The sequence below is a fragment of the Solanum pennellii genome, chromosome 1 (genome assembly GCF_001406875.1).
Source record: "Solanum pennellii chromosome 1, SPENNV200".
NCBI classification, from domain to species: domain Eukaryota; kingdom Viridiplantae; phylum Streptophyta; class Magnoliopsida; order Solanales; family Solanaceae; genus Solanum; species Solanum pennellii.
Window position 1 is genome coordinate 89,132,871 of NC_028637.1, and position 19,215 is coordinate 89,152,085.

A 19,215-nucleotide genomic window follows, 5' to 3' on the forward strand; every position below is an offset into this window, starting at 1 on the left:
ATATTTCTTAGTCTTATCTATGATTTTCAATATTAATTCAAGTAGGACACACTTATGTACACAACTACAAAGCTACTGAATTATGACCTCCATACCCAAACCCTTCGTAGGACCAAAAAAACAAATGCATAGCTAGTTAGCTGTTAAGAAGTTTTAGTGTCACTGTCTTTTCGTATCCAGGAGGACCTGGTATGATTCGATATTTTAAAGTTTGATTTTGATATTTTACAGTATGATAAGTTGATAATTGTTTAACTTCGACTAATGTATATTTGAATAATAGAGTATTCTAACTTCGACAGTTCAAAAAGAATCTCAATTGTTTCATACTAATACATTACACATGTAGAAATATATATTTAAAAGAAAGTACAAACAACTATATTTGTTAATCAATTACATTTACAGTAAAACCTCATTAAATTAATAATCAATTAATTAGTAATCTCTCAAAGATAATATTTTCCTCCTATCCCAACTTGGGCCAATGAAAGAAATCACTCATTTCTTCGATAAGATAATAAAATAATATATTTTTCAAAAGACCCCTATATAAATAATGAAGTTCACAAATGACGTCTTCACAAATGGAATCATTCAAAATTCTCTAAGATTTCATAATTTCGCGATGTCGAAACACTCTTTAAATTAATAAATATTAATATATCTATTAAATAATACCTTTGCAAAATAATAATATTGCATAACCCCGCCTATACTGATTTTATGAAATTTACTGTAGAGACATTTCAAACAAAATAGAGTTATCAAAATTTTAACTTCTAAGACCTGATTTATATTAATACCAGGTTGATACTTGTTAGCATTTTAATAATGTATATGTAACCATATACGTAGGTATGATGCTCAATATTTTGGTATGTTCTTTTAAATACCAAATACCATATCTAATACCAAAAAAAAATTAAAATGTATTGTCATATACCATATCAAATAGCATAACACCAAAATGACTGAAAAATTTAAACATCGAATGCTAATTTGGTATGTACCCTGTCATGCCCATCCTTCCTTGTATTTAAAGCCATATTTTATCCTTTATCAATGTTATTTTCAAGAAAAATAAAAAAATAAAAATAGAATAGATCTAGAATCCATTTATTAGATCTCTTTGTTTTACAGATAGATTTGTTGGATTAGAATGTTTGACTGGAAATAGTAAAGCTAGATCACATCCATATTTATCACCATCACTATCCACCCTTCCATATTGCCCACAGATTTTGGATAAGTTAGTTGAGTGGTGGATAAAATACTACTTACTTGGCAATATTTCTGCCAAGATTTGAGAAAATGCCCATTCTCTGCATCTGAGATTTTCTTATGTCATGAATGTTCAATCAATCATATACAAATAATTACACGGTAATATAAGTGAAACAGCTGATTCTGCATTAAAAAAGATAAGGAGTCACAGTGGTATTTGACATATTTTTCATAGATTATGAGGTGTATAATTCACTCATTTCATTTCACATGTTATAGATAAATTCACCAATTTTCACGTCCACGTGATAAGTAAAGAAAGAGAGTTACAAAAATGGAGGCTTGCATTCCCTATCAACCTGTCTGCTAACTACTATAGAAAAATTATAGGAGAAAAAGAAGATATTCTCCTAAAAGTGCTTACCAGGAACAAATAAGGGGTGACTTAAAGTTAAGCCCCACCAGCCATGTCCATATCTGTAACTCCTACCATTCCCTTGAAAACAACACGTAATTTCCTAGAACATGACTGCTTTTTATCTCCTTTTCCTGCTGCACCAGTAACATGAACAATGTCCCTTGGAGTTTTACCCATAAGCTCAAACAATGGTAAATCCAAATTAGACCGGGTCATTTCTTCCAGTACCGGAGGTGCTTGCATGTATAGATTCTTCCCTCGATATGTCACACTCACTCTAATTAGTAGTAGCTTAGGGTGATCTTCAAGGAGATCAATGAACTGCACGACACCAGAAAGAGAGAAAAGCTTATGCATTTATTTAGTTGTATCACCAACCAATTAGTTTATTACCCTCTTGTTGTGGTGGAATGTTGGACAAGCTCAAACAAGAAGAAGAAATCGACACAAATCTAAGTCCATCAAATTAGATGGTCTTTGCGCTGATGAAAAAAAGACATTTAATTCACAATATATAGCATTTTCTCATGATATTTTTATGGAAGATAACTCAATGTATCAGAGAGAGTAATTCTAAAAGTCTTTTAACACGTCCCAACTTTCAAACAGAAAAATATGTGAATGAGATGCAGCCCACAGTCATAGATTCTTCCACACATTTAAAGGGCACAGCTACGGCGTAGTGAGCTCAAACAGAAACATAAATATTACTGCCCCACCCCATAAATAAAGAAAAGAAAGAAAAATGAGATGATGTATGCTCTCTTACGTTTATTCAGTATCTCAAAAGATTGTCCAATTGAGCTCTCTTTTTCCAACCAAGAGTATGATCAGCTCTTAAGTGATTATTCCAACTTTGACTACAAGCAATCCATACCAGATAGTTACTATGAACATTGAAGATTTTAATAGGAACTTCCAACTTATCTGCTGTACTAGAGATTTTCTTATCAGGAAAGGGTGCCATTTTTGGATTATTGTTTAATATAATTGCTGCAGATGCCAAGCTACCTCATAAATTTCATTTTGCATTATTTCCTTTTGCAATTATAAATGGGTTCTTTTACTAATATTACATTGGGTTGTTGAGATGAAAAACTTGTATCCGTCGGCTTTCACATGATCAAAGTTTTACGGACGAGTTTTTCCCTTGACATTTCAACAGGTCCCAGGGACCTTAGAGTTGCTTGCTTGTTCCTAGTTCCTACTACTCGGATTCATAAAGGCTTCTGGTTTTGACACTCAACACTCCTGTAGTGCAACACTAACATGATCATTGTCAGGGATTGACCAAATATACTTGTTTTTTTCATAACCATGGTGTCTGGGCCAGCTTAGGCGCACCTCGACTGATTCCACGGGGTAACTGCTACCTCTCACCAGCACAGGTATCAAATAACTCTGTCCACCAAGATTGGGACAGATGGGGAACAAAAAATACCTGGTGTTTATCTACTGGAATTTGAGCCTAAGACCTCATGGTTCTTAACACACTTCCTTGACCACTAGGCCACACCCTTGGGAGCAACAATATAGTCATGTCAAGGATGCATTGAAACATGCAAGAGAAGTCGACTAGGTCAATATCCTGATATCGCTCCCCAATTCTCAGCTGGTTTCTTTTTTCTGAATGTTGATTAGGAAGCACTCCATTAAGCTGCTTTAGAGATGTGATACATAAAAAAGTTTCTCGTCGGGCATTTTAGTGTTTTACTGAACAATCTTGTGAGTGATAAGTAATTGTAGGGAGCTGAGAAATAAAAAGAAAAGAACCTTTTTAAGAGTAACTGAAGCTTCTAGCTCAATAAGAACACCAGGACCACAAACAAGACAATCTTTGTCCCTCACAAACTCAGTCACTTTGGTGTGCAGACCTTCAACTCCATTGTACCTTCAAAAGGGACAGAATTCCACATTTTCATATGAAAAATTAACCTTCAAGATGTTATCAAATTAAAGTGCAATGTTGACAATAAGATCATTGTTCATAATTAACAGAACATGCTGCAACATTGTGGAGGTACGTGAATTAGGAGTTAAAACAGACTCTTACGTTAAGTAATTCGTTAATGTTTTGCTACATCCAGAAACAACCTTCAAGGTCTCCAGAGCACAGGCAGCAGAAATTATAGCATTGGTGGATGCTATAGCAGGTATGATATTTTTAACCACACCCTGTAAGCAGCAAAAAAAAAAAAAGATTATTCAAATATGCACTGAGAACAAATGAAACTGCAAAAACCACTATACCAGCATAATATGGCTGGAATAGGATAAATTCTCACCTCAATGCAAAATGAAATAAATAAATAAATTATAAATTTGGCCATATTAATGGGAAATGTCTACAGAAGGCTGGAACTTTCATATCAAGAGCTTACCTGGGTCAAGGAATAGGTAACTCCTGGGATTCCAAAGAGCTCTGCTCTCTTAACAGCCTACAGCACATGGATCAGAGGAAGTCAAGGGTTGAAAAAAGAACATGAGAAATGATTGCATATGACTTAAGAAATAGGAATGGAGAAAGCAAAAAACATAAATTGCAACCTCTGAATACACCCATTGCATGTGTTCAGGATCATCTGGATCAAATGTTTTGCCACTATGAGCCTGCATAAAACTTTTAGGATGAAATAACAGAGCACTTGGTCTAGAAGTTTGGAAAACCAAGGGCTGCGAACTTATATTTACCTCATCCCATTTGATTAAATGTGCATACTCAATGCAGTGAGCAGCAGTTCTAGGAGTTTCAGCAAGAGTACACAAGGGAAACTTCACTTGTGGGGGAAAGAGCCATATTGTACACTCAAAGCAAGGGGTGACACCTGGCATTATAATCCTTGCATGGCCCTTGAATCCTTCAGTCCCACCATCAACCATAGGCTTAATTGACTCTTCCTGTGGGTTGTCATCAGAATCGTACTCTGCATGAAACGTCAGATGGGTGAGCTAAATTAGAACACTTTCAAGAACCACCTGGCACTAAGTATGAAACTAGCCAGGATCATAAGACACGTTGTCTTTCGTAGGGGCTGAAAGGGCTACAACCCATCCTTTGGGTTCTGAAATGCCTCCTTAGTTGAATATCATTATTAGGAATTTATCCAATCAGATATTCTACTTCCCTCTTCACATTGATATCTTCTTATGCCATGTATGTTTAATTCATTTGTTGCTCCTAAATAATAGAAAAGGACCCCTCCAAGAAGGGCTGGTCTGAGATGGCCTTACCCTTCCCCTCTTGCAAAGATGATTCCATTCCTTAAATAACCTTATTTTGTTTTTACTAAGATTAATTATTTTTTTGATGAAGTAATTAGTTCTATTGCAGGCATCAAGTAGATGCATAATAGTTACAAAAGCTTAGTAGCAAAACGTCAGCAGCTCCCCTTTTCATTGTTAATTAAGAGTCGAGGAGCTGACAAAGTTAAGAAATGAATCAGGGGAATCTAGAGGGGATAAATAAACCCAACTACTAAGATAGCTATATTTTTTGAAATAATGTCTTAAGTGAAAACTTGAAATTTAAGGTATAAAATGTAAAATTAAATATTTAGGATTGTAAATTGCAAAAATTACATATTTTAATAAGAAAATAAATAGAGAATCAAAGATATTGAAAATATTGAGTATGTCCGATGATTATGGAGTGACCAATAACAAGAAGGTGCTGTGAGGTATTTAGAAGGAGTAACAACATTACATATTGTGTAATGAGCTCAAAGATACCTGCCATGGTCTCTATATTGCCATGTCATACAAAAAATAGTAGGGAAAAACATGAATAATTACACTCTAGTGCAGCCCATAAAGTTACTTTACATAATTTAGCCAAAGTTTCAATGCTTACCTTAACCGACCCAATTTCACGACAGTTCTAAATTGTAGTGCTTAGATATGTTGAGTTTTGGAGTCCTTTTGTTTTAAAAGCAATTGCACAATATTCTTTTCAGCGGATTTTTTTCTGCACGCAGTATCTTCTATAAATTAGGTTCTCCTATTGCACGACAAACTAATAGAAAGATCTACCAAACTAACCTAACGTCCTAACCTACATTGGAACTTTGATATACTGATAAGTAAAAATTGTTGTTCAACCATTATTGAAGCTCGAAGCTTCAAAGTTTGAAAATTGATTTTCTGCAAATAAGCTCCATTTCAAGTGGGTATTGTTGCAGAATTTGTTTCATATTGAAAAGCCTAAATCCAAAATTTTGGGTGCTTTGGTGTAGTTCTTTTTAGGTTATTTTTGGATGAATCTGGTGCTTGGATTCAAATTTCAAGGAAGAAGATGAAGTCAGTTTTTTGTATAATAGCGTATCATGTTGTATCCACCAGGTGATAGCAACTGTGATCTCAGAAATGCAAGCTGGATTTGTACCCGGGAGGAAAGTGGCCGATAACATTATTCTTGCACATGCTGTAGTCAAGGACTATAAAAGGAAGAATCTGTCACCCAAATGTATGATAAAGGTGGATATCCAAAAAGCTTATGATACTGTTGATTGGAAATATTTAGAACAAATAATGCCAACATTGGAATCCTCTGACCTCTCAAGTTCATACGCTGGGTGATGCAATGTGTAACTACTGTCTCCTATTCTTTCTTGAACAATGGGGAACTAACAAACTTTTGAGGCGGCTCGAGGACTACGGCAAGGGGATCCAATGTCCCCGTTTGCTATGGTCATGGAATATCTAAGTAGGAACCAGAATGACTTGTCCAATCACAGGATATTCAAATACCACCCTATGTGCAGTAGGCCTAAGATCACACATTTAAGCTTTGCACATGACCTCCTCATGTTTGCAAGAGGTGATCAAATATCAGTTCAACTACTCAACAACAAGTTCACTGTGGTCACAGCAGCTTCTGGATTGAAAGCTAACTTGTCTAAAAGTGCTATATATTTGGAGGAGTATCTAGTACTGTAATGTCTCACATCCAACAAACTCTGGGATACAGTCATGGGGCCTTACTTTTTCGATACCTTGGTATACCTTTGTCCACTAAGAAACTCAATCTTATTCAGTGGCAATTATTGATTGATCAAACAGTAGCAAAAATTTCTTCATGGACAGCTAAAAAAACTATCCTATGCGGGGAGAGTTCAGCTTGTTAAGACAGTGACTTTTTGGGATTCAAGCAAACTGGGCACAGCTTTTTGTGATACCAACTAAGGTGATGAAAGCAATCCAAGCCTACTGTAGGAGTTTTATATGGTCTGGAGTCAACAGCATAACTAAGAAGGCCCTAGTCTCTTGGGAGAAGATGTGTACACCAAAGGTGGCTGGAGGAGTAAACTTGGTGAATTTAAAGGTATGGAACAAAGCAGCAGTTCTAAAGATGTGTCGGGATATCGAGCAGAAGCAGGATAGACTTTGGATCAAATGGATACACAGTTACTACATCTAAGGCCAAAATAAGGAAGCTCTCAGGGTTCCTGCTCAAGCTTGTTGGATTCTTAGAAAAGTTCTTGGAGCAAAGGATCACCTATATGTACTGCATCATGCTATTAATGGCAAGAGAAGATAAGACAAGCCTCTAATCAAATGCTAGGTGATTACTCAAAGGTTGATTGGAGAGGTCTCATATGTCACAGCTTAGCAAGACCTAAAGCCATTTTTATCTTATGGCTGCAAATCCAGAATAAACTCCTTAGAACAGATAGGTCGCTGAAATGTAGAATGCAAGTAGATCCTAATTGTGTTATGTGTAAGCAGGAAGATGAAACAAGAGACCACTTATTTTTGAGTGTGCATTTGCCAACTCCTTGTGGAGGAGATTACTCCAATGGACTGCTATCAGAAAACCTCCAAGCATTACTTGAAATGCAGTGCAATGGATCATCCAGAAGACTAAGGGGAAAAGCCACCAGGCCCAGCTACTACAACTAGTATACAAAGAATTTATTCATGCCATATGGAAGGACAGGAAAAATAGAGTTTTTGAGAAGACAAGAGACTACAATGGAGGATGTTGCTCGTAGAATTGCTTGTGTTTGTTTTGTTAGAGCTACTGCCCGAGCCAGGCTTTTAATTGATAGATGTAGCTTTTGATTCTCTAAGTTTGCAAGCAGACTGCAGATATTGTGATAACCAGTTGAGTAGGACTGGTTTAGCTTTGTAAGTATCTACTTTGGTGATTAATAAAATCCTAATTACCAAAAAAAAAGCGTATTTGTTGTATAATACTGTATATGGGTGTATAAATATCTCTTGTAATTTTGTATAATGTTGTATATCGGGTTTTTTTAACATTGTTGTAAAAACAAAATAATAGAAGTTTTGCATGTCAAAATATTTAAACACAGTTGTAAGAAAATAATGATATAATGGAAGGAAGATTACCTGGAATGTGGTTTTGTGCAAACTATTGTAATGGAAAAACATTTTCCTATGGGAATGACTATTATAGTTTGGGCAAAAAAATTTGCAATGTAAGTTTTGAGCTATGTTTTTGCAATGTAAGTTAGTTAGTTAGACTTTTTTGAAATTATCCCGAAAAGCATCTTTACTTGTACTAGCGACATATCCTAATTTGCTTTCAGAATTTTTTTTTTTTTTTTTTTTTGAGAAGGTAACAGTCAATTTGCTTTCAGAAATTATTGTGTTCCTTTCCTTCCAAATAGTCCACCAAACTGCTGAAGGACATGTTTTCTGCCTTGCCTTGCCTTGCCCTATCAAGTACCAGCATTGTGGTAGTTCTTTTGTCGTTCTTGGCATTGTCCAGTTAAACCCCCAAGATGTTCAAGATAAAATCTCCTATCTGTCTAGCAAATGAAGTGATTAAAAAGGTTATCGACGTCCCCACTATGCCTCTTACACAATTCACACCTACTACAAATGGTCACCCCTCTTCTCTGAAGGTTCTTCTCTTGAGCTATCCACATTTCCCAAGCTATAGATAGTCTTTTATAATGTAATGTTTTTTAAAAAATTAAGGTAATTTCTTGATCGAGGTTAATTTTCAAATAATTGTGATGTTAGAGCCAACTTGTGCACACATCGATTAATTCCACAAGACACTTGCCACCTCCCAACAACAACAGGTACTAGGTAATTTAATTCTATCCACCATTGCTATGACAAATGAGAAGAAATAACTTAGTGTTTCTAATTTCACAAGGATTTGAACCTAAGAGCTCATGAATCAACCCATATCACACTGACCACACCCATAGACTAATAGAGTACCCAGAGTGCATGTTCAGTGACATAACGCATGAGGCAGTGGTGGAAATAAAGATCGATGGACTAGTTATACGGAAAGAGAGAAATTTTCAAGTATCTTTGGTTCATAAATCAAGGAGATGGGGGGATTGGTGATATTGTCACACGACGTATTGAGCGGGATGGTGAAACGGAGGCTCAAATATGGAGTATAGTGCGATAAGAATGTGTCGTTAAGGCTTAGAGATAAGTTCGATAGAGAGGTGGTTAAACCAACACTATTGTATGGGGCGAAGTGTTGGCCAGTAAAAAGTGCCCACATCCAGATGACAAAGGTACCAGAGATGAAGATGCTCAGATGGATGTGTAAGCATATTAAGAGAGATAATTAAGAACGAAGTTATACTGGATAATATGGGAGTGGCCTCCATAGTGAACAAGATTAGAAAAGCAAGGTTGAGAAGTTTCGTACATGTGAAAAGATGTAAAGGTGTGATAGGTTAGTTGTAGTAAAAGTTAAGAGAGGTATAGGTACGTTGAAGAAGAACTAGGAGCAAGTGATTAGACATGATACGACACAACTTCAACTAAGAACGTGAACTTAGATAGGAAGGTACAGAGGTCAAGAACTAAGGTAGAAATTAGTAGGTAGTCGAGTATTGTCCCACTTCTAGTAGTATACTTTAGGTATCAAGAAGTTCCCTTTTCTCCAATATTTATTACTTTGTTGCTACACTTGTTTTGTACATGTGTTGTTTTGTTGTCTCTTTTCCTTTCTTTCTTTCCGGCATCAATTACAATTCGTTTGAGTCAAGGGTCAATCAAAACGGTTTTTCTATCCTGCAAAGGTAGAGGTAAGGTCTGTGTACATCTTACCTTCCCCATAACCTCCCCAGACCCCACTTGTGGGAATACACTGGTATGTTGTTTGTTTGTTTGTTTCATGTGCGGAGCTTCATTTCTCTTTTTCGAATTTGAGCATTTCCTAGGGATCTAGCTTAGCAAATACCTTTAGTGACTTCCTCCGCTAAATCAGCTAAAAAAAGGCACATTACCACTCTGTTTGCATCTACTCTATATTAGAAGAGAAGTTCAACATTATGTTTCAAACAATCAAATAAACTGATAGCATTAAGAAGACCAAGTACATGATGATGAATACATGGCATCAGTTTCAAAAGGAAAACATATAACTCTTCCAAAGTCATTGCAAACAACAAACTATGCATATTTTTCTCTCATGAATGTACAGTTGGTTTATTCAATTTGAAACTGTTTAAGATGTTACTCATTTCAGTAGCTGAACACAATCCTCACACTTTTTTTTTTTTTGATAAAGTAATTAAATGATATTAGAAAGCATCAAGAAGATGCGAAGTTACATAGAAAATATGGAGCTAGCTTGGCAAAAACTTGTGAAACAGTCAATAGGGAACCCTGCTACTCTTTTGTACTAGAGATAGGGAACTAACAAAATCTGAAAGGTTATCCACACTGTTTACATTGGCACATAGACTAGTTGATTATATACAAATATGAGCAACATAAGATGTAAGAAACATCTTTGTGCAAATCCATGCAGGACAGACCTCAAATTCTTTGTTTTCACATATTGATGCTTAGACAAATATCCAAGTCAAACTACTCTATCTTCATACTGGAATCTAATAGTTGTTACTTCACATTTATCTCCCTTTCTTATTTCCATTTTGGCCTTAATGTTTAGTTACACAAATTGGTCAAAATAAGCATGTGCCATAAATGGCAAAGGAAATAGAACCGATTTTTTTTTTGAAAAAGGTAACTTTGGAAATAGAACTGGATATATAATTGTCTCGTTGTTGATCTGGAGTCGATCTATATTTAGACTAGAGACATCTAGCTAGAAAACTAAGGATCTGATAGTCCACAGTACAAAGAAAAGCTACCCATTTTATTCAAAGAAAGAAAAAGGACTGGCTCTGAGATTTTGAAAAGAAGTATCACTTACAACCTTCCAATTCACCCGCACGCTATTTTAAATCAGCAATAATATGAAAGGAGAGAGGGGATGAAACCAAAAAGTTCTAGCAATCTGCAACTACACAATTAGAAACTTTTGTTCTCCTAAGCAGTCCTAAGAGAAAAGGCACAACAGGGAGGCATTTAGGTCAAGTACTCAGAAAATGAAATTTTATCAAGCCAATGCAGCCCATGCAACATGTTTGAAAGCATAAGAAAAGACAAACCTAGAAAGCTGCAAGCAACAGAATTTATATAGCTTCGAGCCTCAATAGAATCAAGACCAAGAACAATAATATGGAAGTCATTGTAGAAGCTTATAGGTTTGTCCTCAATCCGACAGAAATGTGACTTGATATCTACACCACTGACTCTCTCCATCACTCTTTTTGCAGCAACTTCCGCCTTTGGTTTTCCCACATCTCCAAGTCTGCATAGGAAAGAGTACGAAATTTTAGTAGACATATTATTGCTAAAATTTATACACAAAATTGTAATTGCAAGCAAAAAACTAAGGGAATTACATATTTACCTAGATCCGAAGTGTTGCCGACTCAAAATTTTTGTTTTTGTCAATAACTGTGATCATACATAAGAAACTACCAAAAAAGAAGGATAGTCTTCCTTTTATAAACGGGGATAAGGACAATCCTCCTCAAACATCATGTCACACAAATAAAAAATGTGACTTGTACCCCCCCACACCACTCACTTCTTCTTGGGTTTTGGAACCCTAAACTACTTTTTGAAGAAGTGAATAAAAATTATAACTTCAACACTACACGCAATAAGAATCTAACCATAATCGTATAAATTCAAACAAGATGCTACTCAAGAAATATTCTGTACATGAATAAATGTTATCTAGTGAGGCTAGTAACTTCATTACAACACTTCATAATGTGTTCTTTAAAGTAAAGTACGGACCTTCAAAACTAGATTTTTTTTTCTAATTCTCATACATAGCCTTACAAGGTAGGGATAAGGTACGCGTACATGCTACCTCCACAGATCCAACTTGCGTGATAACAGTGGGTATGTTGTTGTTGTCTCATACATAGCTCTACACTGATAAAGGAGCTTTGAACTGGGCTAAAATGACTCCAGGAAAGCATCTGACCAAATGCAGAGCACCAAAAAATTAAGCCATAATGCCAACTAGATTGTATTGCCTATTGGTTTTTTTGCTCTCATTATGTACCAAGTATAAAAAAAATTCACGTTACAAATGAATGTTATATGTGCCATCAGACGATGTTGGAGAATGTTAGGCATCTATTTTTGCACGGTAAAGTAGCAGCTGGCATATGGAGTATGTTCTTATCAGTTTTTGGAATTGCATGGGTCATGCCAAATAGTACTAAAAAATCCTATGAGTTGGTGTTCGTGGAGGGTTGGGAAACCCATCAAGAAAACATGGCGTATGGTGCCTGCAGCTATTTTTTGGTGCATCTGGAATGAAAGGAATCGAAGATGTTTCGACGGGATTTCAATTCCTTACCACATTCTTAAATCCAACTGTTTAGTCTTCTTATATAGTTGGTTCAACCAGGACCCTGTAACCACAGTTGATCTTCTTTGGACTTCATCTACTCTTTAGTTATCTAGTAAATTCTTGTACAGGAGCAGTCCCCTTTTGATGTAAATTTTTTTTGCGTTGCATCTTCTTGATGCCTTCTAAGAAATCTCCTTACTACATCAAGAAAAAAATGTACCAAGTATAATTTTGAGCTAGGTTTGCATAGATAAAGGAGAATTGCTCTGGAGACAAATCATGCGATCAAAACTCAATCTTTGGACTTCATTATGATACACACATTACGAACTCAACATTAAATTCGATTAGCATAATGTCATAAACTACGCAACTCGGACGAAACTAACGCACCTGAACAGAAATTGGCGATTAAGATTGGTAACTTCAATTCGGTCCATATCAATAACCTCAAGGTTTCGAAACCCTGAAAAAGCCAAATCCTTAAGCAATTCGCAACCTAATCCACCAGCACCTATCACCAACACTCTTACGCACTCCTTTATATCATCTCTCAACTGTAAAACAAGAGATCAGACTTACAATCATAGGGTAATGCAACACAATCGTTCACGTAAAAGGAGTAGGGTTTTGGATTGGGGGGTTTACCTGAGCGCCGGCCTCGAAGGTCGGTCCGACGAGATTTCCGGGCCGTAGAAGGAGCTTGTCGAGGTCCCTTGATCTGCTTTGCGGTATTGAATCCGCCATTGATGAGTTCGACCTACTAGCTTCGACTTTACGCAGGCTTGTGCTCTTAGCCTTCGCACTTCACCTTGTTGCAAGCAGATGATGCACTTGTGAAAAAGAATAAATGGGAAGAGATTATATTAATAACTTCTAGTACATTATCAATATTTATTTATTTTAATGACTTCTTAAAATTATATAATATTCTTCCGAGCAATTTACGTAAATTTCAATAGTTTAGATAGTAATCTAATTTGTAATATAACATGTTTTTATCAAATTTTGGTGTCTCAAGATACTTCTATATGCATGTGTTTTGTATATGTGGGTCAAATTTAATTATGTAATTTGTTCTATATATATATATTATCCAAGTGTATTTAAATGTATCAAGATATATAGCAAATCTCTCTCGCCTCTCTCATCTCGCTCACTACTCTCCCATATCTGGTATCCCAAAAATATTTGAATCACTTCATATATATATATATATAAATACATGTATCTAGTGTATATCTACTGTGATTCACACGTATATGAGATACATTTGAATCTCGTTCACCTTTTTTTTCAATCTCGCTCACCTCTTACACTACTTTTAAATATCTCATAGTAAAAATATATGTATCTAAGTGTAAGATAAGTAATAGTTTTAAAAGTGATTCAATAACAATTTACATGGTAGTGAAGTATTTTATAGTTTTTTTTATAAAAAAAAGTTGATGTACTAAATTTACCTATAAAAGTAAATATTAATTTCCTAATGAAAAAGTACTACTATCGAGTGTGTAACTTAAAATCTTCTATATATTGATTGAAATAAATGAGCGCACTAAGGAAAACAATCATACTTCAATAATCATTTACTTAAGTGAAAATGATTAAGAGTTTTAACTTTATGAACGTATTTTATTGTAGGTAATAAAAATGATGATTAATAAAAGTGTTCTTCATAATAAATATTTAAATGGTTATATTAAAGGGTATTTAATGTAGTAAACACTAAACAAAACTTTTAAGTTAAAAATATTTGAATTTTATCAATAGAAAACTATAAACAATGAAAAAATTATTTAAAGGCAATCAAAGAATATTAGACAGAATAAGCTTAATCGACAGAGCTACTTCAACTTGACATTCTTTTCTTTGTCCTGGCTACAAGTTGTAACCCAAAATTTCACTACATTTGAAAATACACCTAATCTCCTATCTACGAGCTTATCTATTTTATTCAATGACCCTGTTTACATCTTTTACCCCTAAAAATGGGCTTATCTTCAGTATAAAATACCAAATCTAGAAGCAAGTCTTGAAACAGCAATGAGATATTCTCACAGTTGGTTCTTGCCTCGCCTCCGGTGTCTGGTAATTGTTGTATCTTCTTGATTCTGTATTTTATCAGACAAGCATCTTTATATTTGACATGTCTTAGTCCTGTTGAGCGTATAAGTAAGTACATCTCCGACAAGCAACCTTGGATCATTGTACCTGGATGGTTGATGAGTTCAAAGTTTGAGTTGCTTCTCGCTTCATAAATAGGGCATACAGTAGCTCATTCCATGCATCTGGGACTCCAGGAAGACACCAGTGGCTGCAATCTTGCCTATTGATAGGCGCAGGGCCTACGTTAGGACCCAAATAGTACATAGATGAATGTCCATCTTTTCTTCTGGAGGTTAGATGTGTTACATTTAGAACATGTAATGCTCCTTGATTTGACATGTTTGAGCGAGTTGACATTACATCACGGAATATACTGTATCGAGCCCACGTGTGGGATGGCACCAATGAAGAGCCTCGATCAGGAAGTGCCTCCAGGTGACAGCTTCCCCCAGTTCTCCAGTCTCCACCTCTGCAAATCACGAAATATATAGTTTTGTTAATGGACTTATCATCCCAAGCTCATTAGCAAATAGGTGAGGGATCAAAAGCTCTTTTTTATCCCTACAGAACCTCCTCCTCCCCCAACGCACACAAAGGAAAATGAGGATCAAAGGAACTAAAGATGACACCGATAACCACACAGGAAAAACAAAAAGAAGATCATCTGTTGAAAGGCCAGCATAACGGAGCATGGTTCTCGCCCTATGGACTTTGGAGCAGTAAAGATAGATACAGTGCACAAATAACGATGAGTAGTTCAGCTTATGCTTTGAAGAACAAAACAATGAGTCATAAGGTGCTTTGACCAATAGCCAATTCCAATGTCAAGTCAACTTTTATAGATGTTAAATATATGTACCAAGTCCATCCTATCAAAGCCAATAATCATATCTAATGATCCTCGAGGAGCAGAAATTCCGGGTTTGTCAGCATGAGGGACAGTAAAGCTTAGATCACTAACCAAGTCATGTCACGACTGCAAGCTTAGTAGAGGTATGAAATGTGTAAAGATTTTAGGACCAAGAACAAATTAACAAGGACGAAGAAGCTTGAGACAAACCTGAAATGTACCGGGGCATATGTCCTGAAGAAGACTTGGGTTTTGTTGGAGTTAACTTCATGACTTACCCAGTCTAACACCGTTTGCAAAGACCTTTCATAGGCAGTATCTACTTTCATATCCATCTTCACGTCTGATCCCTCTTGGAAGTAACAACCCCTGATGAAGACATTTTCATTTTGAAGTCAATACATTATATCAAGTACTGAAAATGATGGACAATGTCCACATCAAAGACACCGAACAATTCTACTTGCATAACAGAAGCAACAAACTAACAACATTAGAAGTTCATGTTGAGAAGCATACATGGATTGAAAGTAAAAACACGAGTTTTTTTTTTCTTTTTTCAGTAAGTTGAAAATCAACAATTCTTTTAGAGAAGATAGAGGTACCCTCTTATGGTCTTCTCATAGTTCCACCAGTGTCCAGTATTAAAAACAATGACATCTGCATCCCTCCATTTTAAAGAGTTCCAATCCATCTTATCTAACTTTAGAGTTGTTCTTATATTGGCTGGGGCTCCAGCAGGAGGTCGACTCTGCAACACAAGAAACGGAGCCCTATAGTATTCCACGGTGCAATTGTAATCAGCAAACTTGAAGACCAAGAACCCTTTGTGTTTTGTGATAGGACTGCCATTAACTTCATAGATGCTGTCCTTGTTGGCTATAGCTGAAGAAAGAATGCAAAGCAAAGACTCCCACTGGTTTCTCCCAATTGAGTCTCCGGCAAACACTATACGTTTATTCCGCAGTTTCTCTAGCATGGCCCTGGGATCAAATCTGTTTCATGAAGTGAAAAAGTAAATCTCTAGTTTCCTAAGTTAAATTTAGACTTTTAAGATCAAATAATACTCTAATCTCTAGGTATAAAAAATTAGAAATTTCAGAATCACATCTCGAAAAACGTGACATAAATAAATAAAAAAAATGTATTTCTCCAAGAAAGCAATAAACTAATTAGATACAACATTCAAACTTTTCAAAGTAAAAACCAAATGCAGTATTCAAAAGTTTCCAGCAAATTAAGCAAATGATAAAAACATAGAGTTTAGCAGTTGTGTCACACACATACTAACAACCAACCCAATTTCTTCTACATTCTCTTCATTTCAGTAATCCAAGTTGAAAACTTAGACATTCAAAACTCGGAGAGATCTGAATAAATCATATTAATATCCTAAACTAATATAGATTTAGAACAGAGGATACCTAGTTAACAAGATATATTCTTGGAGATACACTTGAAAACTTAATAATTTCATGATTTAATTCAATATTAATGCTCACAACTCACAAACTTAGTACCAACATTTGTGATTGACAAGTTCAACACTACCAAAATCAATATTCAGAATATACTATAAATCACAATCATGTCACTTTCATAGAAAGTTATATTACTAATTTGTGTGATTACGCCATTATGAATGCTGGAAAATACACATAGAATAAGCTAGAAGAAAAGGACAATTGACAAATGCACATTTTATCAAAAATATGTGTCACCAGAAAGGAAACCACAATTGATATATCCAATGCTAGTTTATCCAAAACACATTGCAAACAAAGATAAACACAAAATACAAAACACACATTTGAAAACAACAACTTCTCCCACAAAATCGATCTCGGGAGGGTGGAGTGTACACATACCTTAACCCTATAGACCCTTGGAAATAGTAAGATAATCGAAATGCAACAAGCAACATATAGCAACAGAAATCGAAGTACAAGAAACTACAAGAGAAATACAACGACTACTAGCACGGATAAGAAACTTAAGATATAACACAGCAATTAAAACTTTGGATAAAAACCTGGGCAAATTGCAAGCCTTAGGCTGCCATCTCCATTTAGTGTAAAACAAATCAGGCCTTCCATTCTCAGTACACCTAAAACCTTCATCCAAGAATTTACAATCTCTAGAATTATACAAAGGATAACTATCATCCCAAATCCAGTCACCATCAAAAACATTACAACCACCACCATTTTCACTCAAAAAATCAATCTTTTTCCTCTCAGAAATTGGCCTATCAAATCTCAACCATGAAAACCTCTTCTGATACTCTGAAGAAAATTTCACCACACTTCTGTAATCCAACAAAGCAAAACACAAAACAAGACAGAAAACTAAAAAGAATCCAAGAATACTCAGAGAAGGTTCAAACAGCCTGAATCTCTTCATTTTCTTAACAACAATCAAGAAAGTAACTTTTTCACACTCTTTCTGAGATGGGGTTTCAGACATTTTGAAATTCTTGATAAAAATACAATCTTTATAGGAAAAACTCAAAAAAAAATGTTGTGGGGTGCAAGCAAGAATGAAGGAGAAATAATCATAACAAGTTGGTTAGAATCATTGTTCTTTGTGGGTTCTTTACTTGATAAAAGAGTAAACACAAGAATTATCAACTTTAAGCAATTTTGAGATGGGTGTGGAGAAAGCAAAGTATTAGAAATGGAAGAAGAAGAAGGCAAATTTATTTTTGTTTTTTGTTTAGAGGAAATGGAAATGATGAGTGAGCAGTTTGTATTTGTAGTAATGAAGGGGTTAAATTTTCAAATCTGGAAGTGATGTTAAAATAATACTGAATTCCAGGTTATTTCTTACCTGTTAATTTTTAATTATTTTTTCAAATGTTGCCTGCAGAATCAATAAGTGTGTAAAAAAAATAATTGTGAAACTGACAAGTTATGAGCAAAACCATCCTAGAAGGAATAAGAAACAAATTAAAAAAAGGAAAATTTACCTACAATTTGACTTTTAACAAATAACCATTGTGATTAGATATTTTCCATTTTGATAATTGGGAGTGTTATAATTTTCTTTTAATGGAACAGAAAGAGGAACTGTTAATATTTTATTTGACAGTATATATTTTATACCCTTTTAAAATAAATATTAATCAATTAATTTTTTATTCTACATTTTGGAAATCAAAATTTGATTACTAAAATAACAATAAGTTTGAAAAATACTCTTATATAATGAAAAGGGTAAATTCTAAAGATATAAGTAATTCTCTCTTCGATATGTTAAAATGGACTAATAATTATTATTTTTTTTAAAAAAAAACTATATCGAACAAGTAAAAAATTCATTTCTATTAGAAAGAAATTAAATCCAAGATATCTACTATATTTTAGATCTCAGAATTTGTTGGGACTTTACTATTAGTGAAGCATATAGTAGCTATTATTTTGTCAAAAGTTTATAGGAAAAATGAGGATTAATTTCTCATCTTTTTTCTTGCTTAGAATAAACCATTCGAATGTCTTTAAATCTTCAACTATGGCCTTTTTCTTTTTGCAATGTAATGATGAAAAAAACAAGACTTTAACTTGACAACCATGAACAAAAGATTACTCATGAAAATATAGATGTATTATTTTTTTTTATCTTTATTAGAGATTTCTTGTTTGAGCATTGAACATGAAAAAAATTCTTAACAGGAAGCAGTGAAGTGCTTTCTCTAAAATGAGGCCTTACAAAACATGAATCTGAATTAGTTCGATTTTAATCTAAATATCGAACATCAAATAAAAAAAATAATTTGTCATGATGAATTACAAATTGTGGTTCATGGCACTTTAGATACCAAACTACTCATGATGAACTATTATTATTTCTAATGTACCAAAGGCAAGGTAGGATGATGGCAAGATGCCCACCCTTCCACCTTTTGTCAAATAAAGGTTAATAGAGTAGGAAACATGGGATGAG

At 34.8% G+C, this 19,215-nt stretch overlaps 2 protein-coding genes and 1 long non-coding RNA gene across 3 annotated transcripts; all 3 read right to left on the reverse strand.

The window, feature by feature from the left end:
- Nucleotides 1-1,432: 1,432 nt before the first annotated feature.
- On the reverse strand, nucleotides 1,433-13,170 carry LOC107007881 (NEDD8-activating enzyme E1 catalytic subunit). The gene is made up of 9 exons (XM_015206714.2): nucleotides 12,963-13,170; nucleotides 12,708-12,871; nucleotides 11,047-11,249; nucleotides 4,337-4,569; nucleotides 4,193-4,255; nucleotides 4,027-4,083; nucleotides 3,699-3,820; nucleotides 3,419-3,536; nucleotides 1,433-1,966 (listed from the first exon to the last, which is right to left on the reverse strand). The coding sequence occupies exons 1-9, from the start codon at nucleotides 13,059-13,061 to the stop codon at nucleotides 1,679-1,681; spliced, it is 1,347 nt and encodes a 448-aa protein (XP_015062200.1). The 5' UTR covers nucleotides 13,062-13,170; the 3' UTR covers nucleotides 1,433-1,678.
- Nucleotides 11,608-12,701, reverse strand: LOC114076066. The gene is made up of 2 exons (XR_003576672.1): nucleotides 12,321-12,701; nucleotides 11,608-11,934 (listed from the first exon to the last, which is right to left on the reverse strand). It is a non-coding gene; the product is annotated as an uncharacterized LOC114076066 (long non-coding RNA).
- A 939-nt stretch (nucleotides 13,171-14,109) lies between the features above and the next one.
- On the reverse strand, nucleotides 14,110-18,059 carry LOC107012060 (protein trichome birefringence-like 11). Its single transcript, XM_015211791.2, has 4 exons — nucleotides 17,306-18,059; nucleotides 15,879-16,268; nucleotides 15,484-15,642; nucleotides 14,110-14,892 (listed from the first exon to the last, which is right to left on the reverse strand). Exons 1-4 carry the CDS (start codon nucleotides 17,737-17,739, stop codon nucleotides 14,520-14,522), a joined length of 1,356 nt encoding a protein of 451 aa, XP_015067277.1. The 5' UTR covers nucleotides 17,740-18,059; the 3' UTR covers nucleotides 14,110-14,519.
- Nucleotides 18,060-19,215: the final 1,156 nt, after the last annotated feature.